The 14,892-nt window shown below is 38.1% G+C and overlaps 1 protein-coding gene across 2 annotated transcripts in view; it reads right to left on the bottom strand.

The window, feature by feature from the left end:
* LOC307130998 (NACHT, LRR and PYD domains-containing protein 3-like) overlaps positions 1 to 14,673 on the bottom strand; it is a 33,045-nt gene extending 18,372 nt beyond the window's left edge. The window contains exons 1-6 of one of the 2 annotated variants that reach the window (XM_079824363.1): positions 14,633 to 14,673; positions 7,681 to 7,777; positions 7,412 to 7,525; positions 5,393 to 5,506; positions 5,053 to 5,148; positions 3,031 to 4,854 (exon numbers count right to left, since the gene is read on the bottom strand). In XM_079824363.1, the coding sequence (XP_079680489.1) occupies positions 3,031 to 4,854; positions 5,053 to 5,148; positions 5,393 to 5,506; positions 7,412 to 7,525; positions 7,681 to 7,730 (2,198 nt within the window). In that variant the 5' untranslated portion in view covers positions 7,731 to 7,777; positions 14,633 to 14,673. Of the gene's footprint in view, positions 1 to 3,030; positions 4,855 to 5,052; positions 5,149 to 5,392; positions 5,507 to 7,411; positions 7,526 to 7,680; positions 7,778 to 8,963; positions 9,195 to 14,632 lie in introns of those variants that run through there. The other variant, XM_079824364.1, reaches the window with a different exon arrangement.
* Between the last annotated feature and the right edge of the window lie 219 nt (positions 14,674 to 14,892).

Raw genomic sequence — 14,892 nt, 5'->3', positions numbered from 1 at the left:
CCCTGAATGAATGACAAAAAATATTTGTCATTACGGTCGACAATAAGAATTGCCCGATGGTTCAGTGCCAGCGTGAAAGACACTCCCAGAGCTGCATCTTCACGGAAACTGATCATTTGCGCATTTTTAAGCCTTGGCAATTTAAATATTCAAGCGCTCATAGACGAGAAAGTGTCTCTCTCTCAGTTTGATACTCGCGAAGGGCAACAACACACACACACACACGCACGGCCACGCGTCTCACAGCGCGCGAATATTCACACAAAATTATATCAAAATGACTGTCTTGTTTAGTATCATCGTAAACATAGTCGGTTAGGTCTTTTAAATGAACGTAAACATGAAATTTGCCAGTCACCGCCAGCATTTATGGTCATTTTCACAAGTTTTAATGGCCCACAGAATATCTAAACATGCAATATATCAAAAGAAAGAACAGACCCACTGTTTTATTCCAGCTTCATATATAATTTTTTTAATCAACACTTGAATGTTGCAAGTTTCATGAAAAAGCAACATTGAGCATAAAGCTGAAAAAAATCACGTTTTTGTAAAAGACTAACGTTACGTCCGAACGATGAACAAAACACAGATGTAGATCGAGTCCATCAACACCCCAAAGCTTGACAGTCCTATAACTCGTCCTGGGTTGACATTTCATTCAATAACATTAGGCAGTTGTGATTTATATGCTGTTTAATGGTGATGATCGTGTTATTTTACATAATGCATCTGCTTATGATAGCGCACGTTCCTTCTTCTTCGGCTGTTTTGATCAGGAGATTCTGTTCTCGTGCAGGAAATGCGCTACAGCGCCCCCTACCGTATAACACTGAACACACATGGAAAGCCGGAAAATATTGTCATTGGCTATATAAATATTGAGATGACAAAAGACAAAAAAAAAAATCACTCACTGTTCTTGACTGAATAACTTTTAATAAGGGTTAATCTGTATTTATATGCAGTGGCATATAATTTTATGCAGACTATGCAGTGATATTTTACATTTGATTACTATTTTTGTACCTGACAATCTAGTTTAGACCTACATGAAAATAACTGTTTATTTCATTTGTATATGTTTGTTCTGCTGTATTTATTAGTGCATTTGCTCATAATTTGATTATTTGTTCTTATTTTATTACTGATGGTCTTTAACAATATAAAAAAAATATATGAGTTAGGATATTAGTTTTTAGAGTCATAACCTTATTTATTAAGCTTATATGGCTCAAAAACAATATTAGGCCTATTTTATTTTATTTGTCGTTTTTTTTTTGTGGTGGGGTCAGTGAAAATTCTGACAGGGCAAGTAAAAATTTGAACCCCCGAAAAAAATCCTTAGCATTGAGCCCTGAAATATCCCCCCAAAAAAAAAAAAAAAAAAAAAAAAAAAACACGGATTTGCCTGTAGTAACTTTAATGGTAAAAATTTAAAAATGCAATGGAGAAGGTGACGAACCTAAACAGGCAAAAATTTGGTTTTTTTTCTTAAAAGCAACAAAATCCAGAGCAACAACTCAAGCAAAGCCAACCTCTGTTGTGTTGTAAATAGTTGTGTGTTGTATAAATAAATGTTGTTTATATTTATTTACCAAATTAATTTATTTATTGTCTATGGCAACACCACGTATCCGTAACACTCCAGCTCCGCGACACTAGTAGTTTCGGGAGGTTGAGTAAATTATGGGCTAATTTTCGTTTTTGGGTGAACTATCCCTTTAAGTTAATTTAGAAAAATGTTTTTTAAAGTGACGACCAAGCGTCCGACAGTGAGTTAACCACGTTTGATCAATTTAGCCTCTCAAATCAACACTTAACTTGTCTTGCCTATAATAAAATCCATAGATATAAAACACTAAGCAACACAATGTTAGTTTAAACGTTTAGCCTACCATCACCACCACCACCACAAAAGGACATTTTTTGACAAGCTGAGGCTGACTCTGCTCACAAACGAAACGGGCTACACAATCTAAACAAATACAAATAAAAACATGCAGGTTGTCTTACCTTACACCTCTCCCCAAAATGAATATAATTCCGATATTCAATTCCCAATTCGCTTCAATTTAAATGCGAGTACAGGACTCTTTTACTTTAATTCCTAGATGGTTTGTCTCCTGCTTCTTGATTCTCGCGCCGCGTGAGCTGACGCTGACAGGCGGTTGTCATGACAATGGGGTAGTTTAAGGCAGCACAAGTTCGCGTTCATTTACTCTGAATCAAAAGCATCGCCTTTGATACTAGGGGTCGAGGTGGATCAGACCCGGCATATTTTAAGTCTGCTTTAATGCGGCATTGTGTCTTTACACAGAATTTTGAGCAGACACAGAGCCGCTTTAGAGCGCATTAACTCGGCTGTGTAAAGATGCCTTAATAGATTACTAGAATAATATTTGTATCAATTTACTGAAAATCCATTCCAATATTTTGAATGACTTGTAAATCATAAATGTCTCACTGTAAATTGCTATTATTGTTATGGTGGAGCCGTTGCTACACATTACATCTGCACTTTACTAGAGAACCCGCACTCATTTCAGATGCTCAGAGATTTGATTCTTAATTGTCCATTTCACAGTCAAATTAAAATGTGAAGTTTTATTTGAACATTAGCTTAAAGTTGAATAAATGTTTAATCGTCCATCTGACAGTAAAATATAAATGTATGACTCTGCTGTGTTAACCATACATCAAATGCTTTTTAAATCTGAGCTTCTTGATCAATGATCTGTTTCTCTAGTTGTTTGTTTGCTCATAATTTCTTTTATGTTATTTATTTAAAAACAAATATGTAAATATTTAAATTCCTTCTTTATGTGTAAGAATATTGAACTGGTAAATCTGAATTATTTATTAATAAGCAAATTCTCGGACTTTGTTTGAATGTCTGAAGGAATTTTACATCGTCACATCAAAATACTGACCACTGAACTCTGGACAGCATCTGCAGCTCTGGAGATTTATTAACTTTTATTTTCTTAATGGTTTAACAGTGAAGTGATTGTTCTCAGAGATACTTACTGAACTGATCTGGATTCTTTAATCACAAGCAGCAGCTTCTCAAAAACCTTTAGTTTCTCAGCTTCATTGTTTTCTCCAACAAAATTATTAATATCAAGCTCATTCAGCTTCTCCTCTGACGTCAACAACACAAAAACTAGAGCTGACCACTGAGATGAAGAGAGTTTGGCTTCCTTTATTCTTCCAGATGTCAGACACTGTTGCATTTCCTCCATTAGTGAATGATCACCCAGTTCATTCAGACAGTGGAACAGATTGATGGATTTCTCTGCAGAGTCAATGGTCCTGATCTTCTTCTTGATGTACTCAACTGTTTCCCCATTGCTGTCAGATCTGCTGCTTGTCTGTTTCAGTAGTCCTTGAAGGAGAATCTGATGAGACTCCACTGACAGACCCAGAAGGAACCGCAGGAAAAGATCCAGATGTCCTTTTTTACTCTGTAGAGCCTCATTCACAGCTCTCTGATGCAGCTCAGATAAAGAAACATGTTCTGATGAATTGAGTTGAAACAAGTCCTTAACTTTAGACGGCAAACTCTGTTCAGTGATTGAGTCAAACACATTTCTGTTGTTGTTTGCACAGGAGAGATGCACATATAGAGCCGCTAGATGTTCCTGAATGCTCAGATGAACAAAGCAGAAGACTTTCCCCTGATTCAAGCCCAACTCCTCTCTGAAGATCTGAGTGCACAATCCTGAATACACTGATGCTTCTGTCACATCAATGCCACACTCTCTCAGGTCTTCCTCATAGAAGATCACATTGCCTTTCACAAGCTGCTGATATGCCACTTTCCCCAGTTTGAGGATCATGTCTTGATCTGTCACGTTCTTCTCATAGTCCTTCTCATGTTTGATGTTGGTCTGAAGGATCAGGAAGTGTGTGTACATTTGAGTGAGAGTCTTGGGAATCTCTCCTCTCTCTGCTTCACTCATCATCTTCTCTAGAACAGTGGCTGAGATCCAGCAGAAAACTGGGATGTGGCACATGATGTGGAGGCTCCTTGATGACTTCAGGTGTGTGATGATCCTGTTGGCCAGACTCTGATCACTGATTCTCTTCCTGAAGTATTCCTCCTTCTGTGGGTCACTGAAGCCTCGTACCTCTGTCACTCGATGGACACACTCAGAGGGGATGAGATCAGCTGCTGCGGGTCTGGAGGTGATCCAGATGAGAGCAGAGGGAAGCAGATTCCCCTCAATGAGGTTCGTCAGCAGCTCGTCCACTGAGGCGGATTCAGATATATTACACAGTTTCACTTTGCTCTTAAAGTTCAGAGACAGACGACACTCATCCAGACCATCAAAGATGAACAACACTTTATATTCTTCACTGGATATTTCCATTTCTTTGGTTTCAGGGAAAAAGACATGAAGAAGATCTGAAAGACTGAGTGTTTTGTCCTTCATCAAGTTGATCTCTCTGAAAGGAAGTGGAAATATGAGCTGGACGTCCTGATTCTCTTTCCCTTCAGCCCAGTCCAGGATGAACTTCTGCACAGAGACTGTTTTTCCAATGCCAGCGACTCCCTTTGTCAGCACAGTTCTGATGGGTTTGTCTTGTCCAGGTAAAGGTCTAAAGATGTCATTGCATTTGATCGGTGTGTCCTCTGTTTCTGCTCTCCTGAACTGTATCTCAATCTGTCTCACCTCATGCTTATTACTGATCTCTCCTCTCTCACTCTCTGTGATGTAGAGCTCTGTGTAGATCTCATTCAGGAGTGTTGGGTTTCCCTGCTTTGCTGTTCCCTCATACAGACGCTCAAACTTCTTCCTCAGATTTGATCTGAACCTGTTGAGGACTTCAGCAGGTTTAGAGTCATGGCTGTAAGATTATAATAACAGATTATTACACAAGTTAGAGAAGTAAATAGCCATACAATGGATGATTTGTTTGCTGTATTATGGGACACAGAACATCATACGGTTTCTGAAATGTTTGAATCATTAATCATGTGTTTGAGTGATGCGTGATGTCATTGCAGCTCCTAAAATGAAACAACAACAAAAGTCTACATTTTACCTGAAACCAGGAGACATGCTTTCATTAAAGTCTTGTGGTTGAATCACAGGCGTGAACACAGTTTTGTTTTTAACTGGTCTGGATTGAAGATTTGACCTTAAACCAGAATGAAGAGGGTAAAGAATCAGACACACTGATATTGATGTAATTGTGTCATTAACTGAGTAACAGACCAACAGCTTTTACAGTGTGTGAATGTATTAACAACACAATACATAGAGCTTTACACAAGAGCACAATGATCATCATTAATAGACTGAAACTTACAGGATCTGAACTCATTACACTGATGTATATTAATAACAATACTATAAGCATAACTTTTATAGATATGAAGTACCTGAGATCAGGCTGTGTGTCTTCACTCTTAAACACTGGTGGCTCATCCATTGACCAGTCACTCTTCATAGACACACAGCTGGACTCTGGGCTTGAGCTCTTCAGCTGGACTGAACTGGTTTTAAGTAAATTAAAAAGTATACAGACTAATACATGTTGTGCACTTTTACTGGAAACTTCTGTCTTAGGAGAGATCAGCGAGTGTTGTAACACTTTTGCTCTAACGTCTGTAACTCAGTGCTGTTTCACTCTGTCTCAAACTTTGATAATTATTTTAAGAAATTAATTTACTGGTTTGCAAATGTTCAGCATGATAAAAAAACGACTGAGAAAAACTGTAATATTAGGGATTCAAAACAAACAAATTGTAAACAACTATAGCATAATAGAATGATTAAACTCGGGTGAACATCAACCGCGATCACATGACTCGTTTCAATGGCATAATGGAGAACAAAGGTTAAACTGACTTAAGAGAGCAATGAACCAGATAAAGCACATTACTGTACTCTAGTAACGGTTCTCTTGCTGTGAAACATCCCTGTTCTGGCAGACACTGTGTAGTTACTGCCTGCTGAAATAGAAACACATCTTCATGGCTAATTTAAGATAGAGTGAGGTTAGTGAGGTTTATTTATCGACAGCGACTGCATGTACCAATCCTGTAGCTTTCTCTTAACTTGTGCACTACTATAATGAGAGAAGTGTTTGCACATCATACACTCAATCAATCAGCACATAGTTATAGGCAGTGTTGTGCAAGTTACTTCCAAACTGTAATACATTATAGATTACTTGTTACTGTTATTTAAAAGCAATTTGTTAAATTACAATATAACTATCTCAGAAATATAATGTGTTACATTACTCCTGTATTACTTTTGAGTTACTTTCACCAAAATAACTACAGAAGTAGAACTTAACATTCTAAAATGACAGAGTGCAAGAAAGGATGAATCACAAACGATCCACGTCTGTAAAAAGTATGGTAGAGGTAAAGTGATTATCTGGCAATAGCTTGGGTCTATTCATATTAGACACAACAGAACTGAATGTAAACTCTAATGCCATGACAAGATGCACATTTGTTCTTTTCTTATTGTTGTCATTATTTTATTCTCTTTAAATTCAAGAGGTTCACAACACAAAACCACCATGCACAAAGTGCAAGAGAAGTTTGTTTTTTTAATGGCTAGGGCTATTTCGCGATGTCGATAGTTCTTTCGGTTTTAGACAAAGATTGCATTTGACTGCATATGCATTTGACTATTACGTTCTTCTTGTCCTTATCTCTGACAAACTCGAAGTAATGCGCATACGTCCATCTCGCGCATGTACAGTCGTCTTCTGCCATCTTCATCCATTAAGCCTTGTTTATTTTAGTTTTGCTGACCGCGCGCGCCTCATCCGTTTGCGGAGATGTTTATACTCGATGTGCTCGCCGTTGTGCTATTCTTTGAAAAGCCTTCTTTAGCCGCTTTTCTACTGGCCAGCGCGAGCTGTCATTTAGTCTTTATTTACAAACTTGGACACCACACGCGGCTATTGACTGACCACGAACAGATAATAACTTACTTGCATTTTTCATTCGTTGTCTTGCGGTCTTGCTGTTTTTGTCTTTTTTTTTTCTTTACAATTTAATTTTGGGCTAAAAGTGTGTTGTAACGTGAGTAAAATATTACTGAAAATTGATTAGTAATGCCTTACACTACTGCGTTACAGCAAAAAGTAATATGTTACTGTAATGCATTACTTTTTTAACGCGTTAATCCCAACACTGGTTATAGGCATCTAAAGATTTATATGCCTGAGCATAACTTTTATAGAGATGAGATCAGGCCGTTTGTATTCACTCTTAAACTTCATTGGCTCATTAGATCGGCCACTCTTCATAGACACACAGCTGGACTCTGGGTTTGAGCTCTTCTGCTGGACTCAGTTTAACCCTTTAGATTACTGTGATCTTTCTTTATGAGAGGAACCATATTAATATAAACACATAATCTTAGAAATGATATACCTGAGATCAGGCCATGTGTCTCCACTCTTAAACTGTATTGGATGACCCATAGAGCGGTCACTCTTCATAGACACACAGCTGGACTCTGGGTCTGAGCTCTTCTGCTGGACTGAACTGGAACAGATTCAGTTTAACCCTTTAGATTACTGTGATCTTTCTTTATGAGAGGAACCATATTAATATAAACACATTCATCTTTCATCAAAAACACTTTGACTGATCTTTCTCCGTGATGTAACCCAATATTTAACAGTGTGTGTTGAAAGTACCTGCATCCTGGAGAGAAATCTCCATCTGTGGATCCTTGTGGATCAGCCATGATGAAGCTGCAGGAGAATCTGATGAGTTTGAGCTCCTCCACTGACTCTGAATGAACAAACATCAGACACTAAATTAAATTATTACATTAAACATCCTTCATAATTTATCTGCACACACCTGGGGCACGTTCAAAGCTCAAACCGGTGCGCAGCGTTTTGCTACGGTTTCCGGTTGAACGTCATGTTTCCTGGAAACGGTGTGTAACGGGTTTGAGATGCGTTTTCTCTCGTTCGGTGGGTGTGTCAAATATGTCAGTCCAATCAGCAGCAACATGTTTATAAACCACGCGGTATTAAAGAGACAGCTCACACAATGGGTCCAAGTGAAGATATGTTTACAAATGTGTCCGCTCAGTATACACAACAATTGAAGATATGATTATATATATAATATATATATATATATAATATATTTACATTTATGCATTTGGCAGACGCTTTTATCCAAAGCGACTTACAGTGTACACTTATTACAGGGACAATCCCCCTGGAGCAACGTGGAATAAAGTGCCTTGCTCAAGGACACACTGGTGGTGACTGCTGGGATTGAACCAGCAACCTTCTGCATATCAGTTCAGTGGTTTAACCCACTGGACCACCATCTCCACTATTTAACACTATTTATATAATATATATATATTATATATATATATATATATATATATATATATATATATATATATATATGGTAATTAAGTGCTTGACATAAAGTGAGAAAGAAAATACAAGCTATTAAAAAAGTAAGATGATTTAAATTAGAATTGATTACCTGGAGATAAAAAAGTTAAATAAATGGGATTGGGATGTTGTCTTTTATTCTAGACAGCAAAGGCAGTGATTGCATGTATTTTGCAGTATTAAACACGTATTCATATCGATTTCATCAGGCTCCGAAAATTCCTCAAAAAGAACACAAAGAATGGCCTTCCATAGTTACAACTCTTGCTTCAACAGAACAGGGTGTTCAAAGCAGCACCGTTACCGTTTAAAAAACGTTTTGCAGCGTTTAGTCGGGGCTGAACACATCTGGAGTGTGTGAGGAAAGGATCATGTGTGTTAACTCAAGCTCAGTCACTCATGTTTACAGATATGCTGTTAAACCTCTGAAGAATCACAGACACCAAACACAAAATAAACCCTTCGTTAAAGAGTTCAAATCAAACAAACAATCGCTCAAAATGTCCTGCAGAGATTCATATTAACATGAGGAAGTCACACACATGAACACTCACCTCGATCAAACTTTCACAAGATACAGCTTCTCAAATCCTCCAGCTTTAACATCATAAAGACACACGGAAATTCCTGCTTAAACTTCCATAAACGTTTCTAATAACACTTTAAAGCTCTGTTTTTCCGTATCGTATTCGTATTTTCTCTGCTTAAAATGGCGACAGGCAAACTCTAACTTACTTTCACTTTACATTTGCGACGAGAGAGAGAGAGATTGATTTTTAACCCACACTTTTATTCAATCATTAACAAAGAACACATAGTCCAATCATTATCACAAAGACAATCAACACAGCAAAAGACCAAAAACTAAATCCTCCTCACACACAGTACAAAAACCCTCATTAAAACACCACCTTAATATAAAGGTTGCCAAATCCTGCATCTCTTTGTAATACTTAAATTCAACTGAGATCCTAGATCTAACGAATGCCTTGAACAACAATACACTATCTTGACCATGAATATTCTTTATCTTATTTTTCCTTGAAATATATATTGCCATTTTTGCTTGGCCGATCATAAAATTAATCAACTGCCATTTGAACATTTGATTACGATTATATCCTGCTCCATAAATGAAAGCCAAGAGTGTGAAACTTTCTTTAAAACCCAAGAACAATTTTCCTAATAATACAAAAAGTGGTTCAAGCCTATTACAATCCACAAAACAATGATAAATTGTTTCTCTTAACCCACAAAAAGCACAACCTTCATTGACATCGGGGTTAATGATTGAGACAAAAGAGTTAACAGCAATAGCCCCCTTCAGGATCCGCCATTGCAGATCTCCTGACTTTTTCATCAATGGTGGTTTGTATAGGACCCTCCAATATGGTTTAACTTCATTTCCAACATCAAATTTCTCTCTCCAGACATTATCTATTTTCTCACACAGTGTTGACTTGTACAATATTTTAACAAAACATTTATACATCAGTTTCCCACTTAATTCATCTAATAGTAAGTCCTGAAGCCCATTCAAGTTTAACAAAACACCAGACATTTCCTTTAAATCTGGTGTGATCAGATGCTTGGGAAAAGGGTCTCTCGTATCAGGAAGCAAATGTCCATTCTCATATCTTTCAAGAAGTGACAAATCCTCTACTGTCAGTTTCTGTCTCCATAACTCCAGGATTGTTGAGGTTTGTCGCATAGACTTTTGTCCAAGTAAAGATGCCACAGCCATAGTGTCTTTCAGATCACATTTAGCCACTTTAATTATGTGACCTAGTTTTACAGTCTGGGTGTCACACAGTCTCTGAGAGAGATTAGGCACTTGGTCTGTTATGTCCAACCGTGCCCCCTTAACTAGAGGCTCCTCCAACAACCAAAACAGGGGGTTGGCATTTCCTGTTCTTTTAATATTGAAAGACTGCCAAACTTTGAACAAACCATGATAAAATGAAGATAATCCACTCAAGCGTAGCTTTTTGGTATCCGTGAAGAACAAAGCAGTATCTAGTCCAAGTCCATCCACTCTTTGAAGAATGCTTTTCGCAACTTCTCTCCATACCACATCCACAGAGCCTGTAAGGAACTTCTGAATGAACTGTAATCGTAACGTTGCATATCTGCTTGATAGAGACACCAGACCTTGTCCTCCCTCCTCCAATGGCAGAAAAAGCACACTTTGAGGGACCCAGTGCAGCCTGTCCCAGAAGAAGTCCACTAATAATGCTTGTAAACGTGATAACAGTCCTTTGGGAGGTTCCACACATGAGAGCTTATGCCACAGAGATGAGGCCATCAGGTTGTTCAGGATCAGTACTCTCCCTCTGAACGATAACTGAGAGTGAATCCATCTCCACTTCTTCAGTCTGCCCTCCATTTTTTCTATAATCCCATCCCAGTTCTTTTGCTGCACAGTTACATCTCCAAGATGAACACCCAGATACTTAAAACCCCCCTTCTTCCACTGCAAACCACCAGGTAAATCCGGAGAACCATTCTTCCAGTCCCCTTTAATCAGTGCAACACTTTTCTCCCAGTTCACCCGTGCAGCAGAAATCACACCAAAATCATTAACAGTAGACTCCAAATTGATCACATCATTTTTTCCATTAATTAAAATCATGACATCATCCGCATACGCGGATATTTGGTGTTGAACACTTTGATTTCTCAACTTAAAACCTTCAATACGAGAACGCAGCCGGTTTAACATGGGTTCGATTGCCAGGGAATACAACATTCCAGAGAGAGCGCATCCCTGTCTTATACCTCTCCCAGCTTTAAAAGGGGCACTCAAACCACCATTGATCTTCAGTACGCTCTCAATGTCTTTGTACAATACTTCAATCATTCCACAAAAAATGGACCCAAAGCCAAAAGCACCAAGCGTATTCCAAAGATATTGATGCTCTATTCGATCAAAGGCTTTTTCCTGATCAATTGAAATAAAGCCTATATCAAGATCGTGATAACCAGAGATATCCAGAATATCCCTGATTAAAGTAATATTGTCCATAATCGACCTTCCAGGTATGCAATAGGTCTGGTCAGAATGGACCACTTGTCCTATCACATCTTTTAATCTATTGGCCAAGGCCTTAGAGAGAATTTTTAAATCTGTACATAGTAAACTTACAGGTCGCCAATTCTTTATCTCCTGTAAGTCCCCTTTCTTAGGTAGCAAGGTCACCACCGCCCTCCTACAACTCAAAGGCAGGGAACCCACGGTCAAACTTTCATTTAAAACATCCAAGAAGTCTTTACCCATCACTCCCCAAAAAGCCTTATAAAACTCCACGGAGAGGCCATCAATACCGGGTGCTTTACCAGTCTTCATATCTTTTAAAGCATTTAAAAGCTCCTGCTCCGTAAGAGGCTTATCAAGTTTTGCTACAGAGTCCTGGGCAATATTTGGCAAACCTTCATAAAACTTGTCAGACAACTCCTCATTCTCTTTATATTCACTGCTATATAACTCAGCATAGAATTGTACAGCCCTTTTCCTGATTTGTGCAGGCTCTTTCAATTCCTGCCCATTCTCTGTTCTAATACAGTGAATAAATCGACTCTGCCCATTTTTACGTTCTAGGCCAAAGAAAAACCTTGATGGGGCATCCATTTGTGTAAGCATCTGATAGCGTGATCTAACCAGAGCCCCTTGTGTCTTTATACCCAGCATGTCTGTGAGAAATGACTTTTTACACTTTAGAGCATCAATACATTTTTGTTCCCCAGTAACTCCAACTAAATTTTCCAATTCAATAATCTCAGTTTCAAGTTTACTCATTGTGTGTATAATGTCCCGAGAGACATTGAAAGCGTACTGTTGACATAAAGCTTTTATTTCCACTTTCCCACAATCCCACCATTGTCTTAAATCTTTAAAACAACTTTTCTTGTTCTGGAAAATTCCCCAAAAATTACAAAAAACATTTCTAAAATTCATATCACCCAACAAAGATGCATTAAAATGCCAATAAGCACTCTTTATTTTAACACTTGCAATAAACACTTCACATAAAACCAAAGAGTGATCCGAAAACCCAACTGGGGTAATCAAACACTTTTTAACAATATTACAGTGATGCCGATAACAATAAAACCTATCAAGCCTGGCCATAGAAATAGCATTTTCTCTTGAGTGTGTCCATGTATACTGCCTATTGTTATTATTCAATTCTCTCCACACATCACATAAATCGTGGGTTTCAATCAATTCACGTATAACACGACTTGAGGCAGTGTGAGGTTCCAAATGATTCCTATCAAGAACATCATTCTCCGTACAGTTAAAATCCCCCCCCACAAAGAGATAATCATTTGAATTACAATTTTGTAGAAAGACACTGACAGTATTAAGAAAGACAATTCTTTCAGTACCATTTGTCGGAGCATATAGATTAAGAAAAACAAAATTAAACTTTTCAAATTTTGCTTGTAGGACTAATAATCTACCAGGTATCACTTGCTTTATTTCACATGAAACTGGCAAAAACCTTTTTGCAAAAAGGATGGCAACTCCAGCTTTAACAGAGTTTAAATGTGTGAAATACACTTCCCCATGCCATTCTTTCCTCCAGTCAATTTCCTTTAAACAATCACTGTGTGTTTCCTGTATGAACATTACATCCACACCTTTCTGACTAATTAACTCAAATAATAGTGCTCTTTTTTGAATATCTCTAGCACCATTCAAGTTAAGAGTGCCCACTTTTATTGCACTCATTTGATTACATAGTTTTGAGCAACATATAAAAACACACAGTAACTCAAGAAAAGGAAACCTATGTAGTTTCAAATCCATCTTCATTCTTTAATTCCAGTTTTACTTTAGAAACAAATTTCTTCAGTCTGTATATCTCCTGTACTGTGAATTGTTCTTCACCTTCTCCCCTCATCAACATCCCAACTGAATCAATGAATGCTTTCCGATCAGGAAAGTAGTCTACAATCTGGACATTTTTCAGATTTTTTGTCTTTTGTAAGAAGTTTCTCACTTTCACAAAAGTATAACTTTGTTGAACTTTCTCATTGTTACCATCGACAACTTCACTATCAGAATCATCCACTGCACTACATTCAGTCTCATCACTCTTATCAGCTTGTTGATCCATCACCGCTTTATTTTTCCTTGGGGATTTCCTAATACGTTTCCTCTTACTAGAAGGAGCTTTAAACACAGCCTCATCCTTTCCAAAGTCATTATTCTTATTCTCCTCAGCTAAAATAGATTCAGCTGCGGCTATGACACTATCAGTTGTAACATTATCTCCATTTTCATTCCCATTTTCTGTACTTTCTACATCCATACCTTCCTCACCCTCAAGCCTTCTAGCATCAACACTCTTACTGTTTTCACCATCTCCAACCTCTTTTCTCACACTCCCATTTACATTACCAACACTAGTCTGCTCCACATTGCTACTACCGGCATCTTCATTTGTCAATAGACCAGTATCGGACGCCTCAGCCGCACCTGTCGCCTCAGCCGCCTCAGCCCTCCCAGGGCACGCGCGCTTAGTGTGACCTTCTCTACCGCACTCAAAACACCTCATTGTATCGGAAGATGCAAAAATGACATAATCAAAACCATCATTTCGAAATTTGAATGTCACATTCAAATCATCCTCGCCATTGTTTAAAATCATGTACACTTGCCGTCTAAAACAAACAACATGCTTGAGCAGCGGAGACTTACAACCTAACGGTATTTTTTTAATTTGCGACATGATTTTGCCATGCCTGGACAATTCTGTTATTAGCAACTCGTCCTTAATGAAGGGTGGAACATTAGAGAGGATTATTCTTTTTGCTGGTTGAATTAACGGTACAACAGAAACAAGCGTATCTTGGATCACAACTCCACTCTGAACAACACTATTCACTTTCTCTATGGCGTCCAAAAAAACAACCACAGCGCTATTCATTCGGGAAGCCGACACAATACTATTATAACCGACAGCCTTCCCAACAGCCAAAGCACAATCTTCCACGGAACAATTAAAGGACGGCAATACTTTAATGCCATGCCTACGTGAAAGTTTGTCAAAACTTTGACCGGGCAGCACCGGTGATGCCGCCATGGCAACACCTGCCAACGGCGTCCCCTTACTTTATACTTCACACAACAATACACCAATAGTTTAAAACACTCTACAGCTATGATAAAACAGTGTGGGGAAAACAGAAAGAAAAGAGAAAAGATCACTCTCACCACTGCAGCGTTCTCTCACACACGCTCCCCGCAACAGAGAGAGAGAGAGAGACAGAGAGAGAGAGAGAGAGAGAAGTAAACAGACACGCGCGTTCACGAGAGCACCACAGCGCATGCGCGTGTTAAAATTTTTATTATTATTTTATTATAATTAATATTTTGTGAATAAAGTGGTAATATATATATAATTTTTTTTTTTTTTTTTTGCTCAAGTACTTGGTGTCGCTTTGTTTTTGTTTTTATTCGTAATTTTGTTCTTG

This window comes from Gobio gobio (assembly GCF_949357685.1).
Source record: "Gobio gobio genome assembly, chromosome: 8".
Classification (NCBI taxonomy): domain Eukaryota; kingdom Metazoa; phylum Chordata; class Actinopteri; order Cypriniformes; family Gobionidae; genus Gobio; species Gobio gobio.
This window is presented reverse-complemented; position numbering and strand designations above follow the sequence as displayed.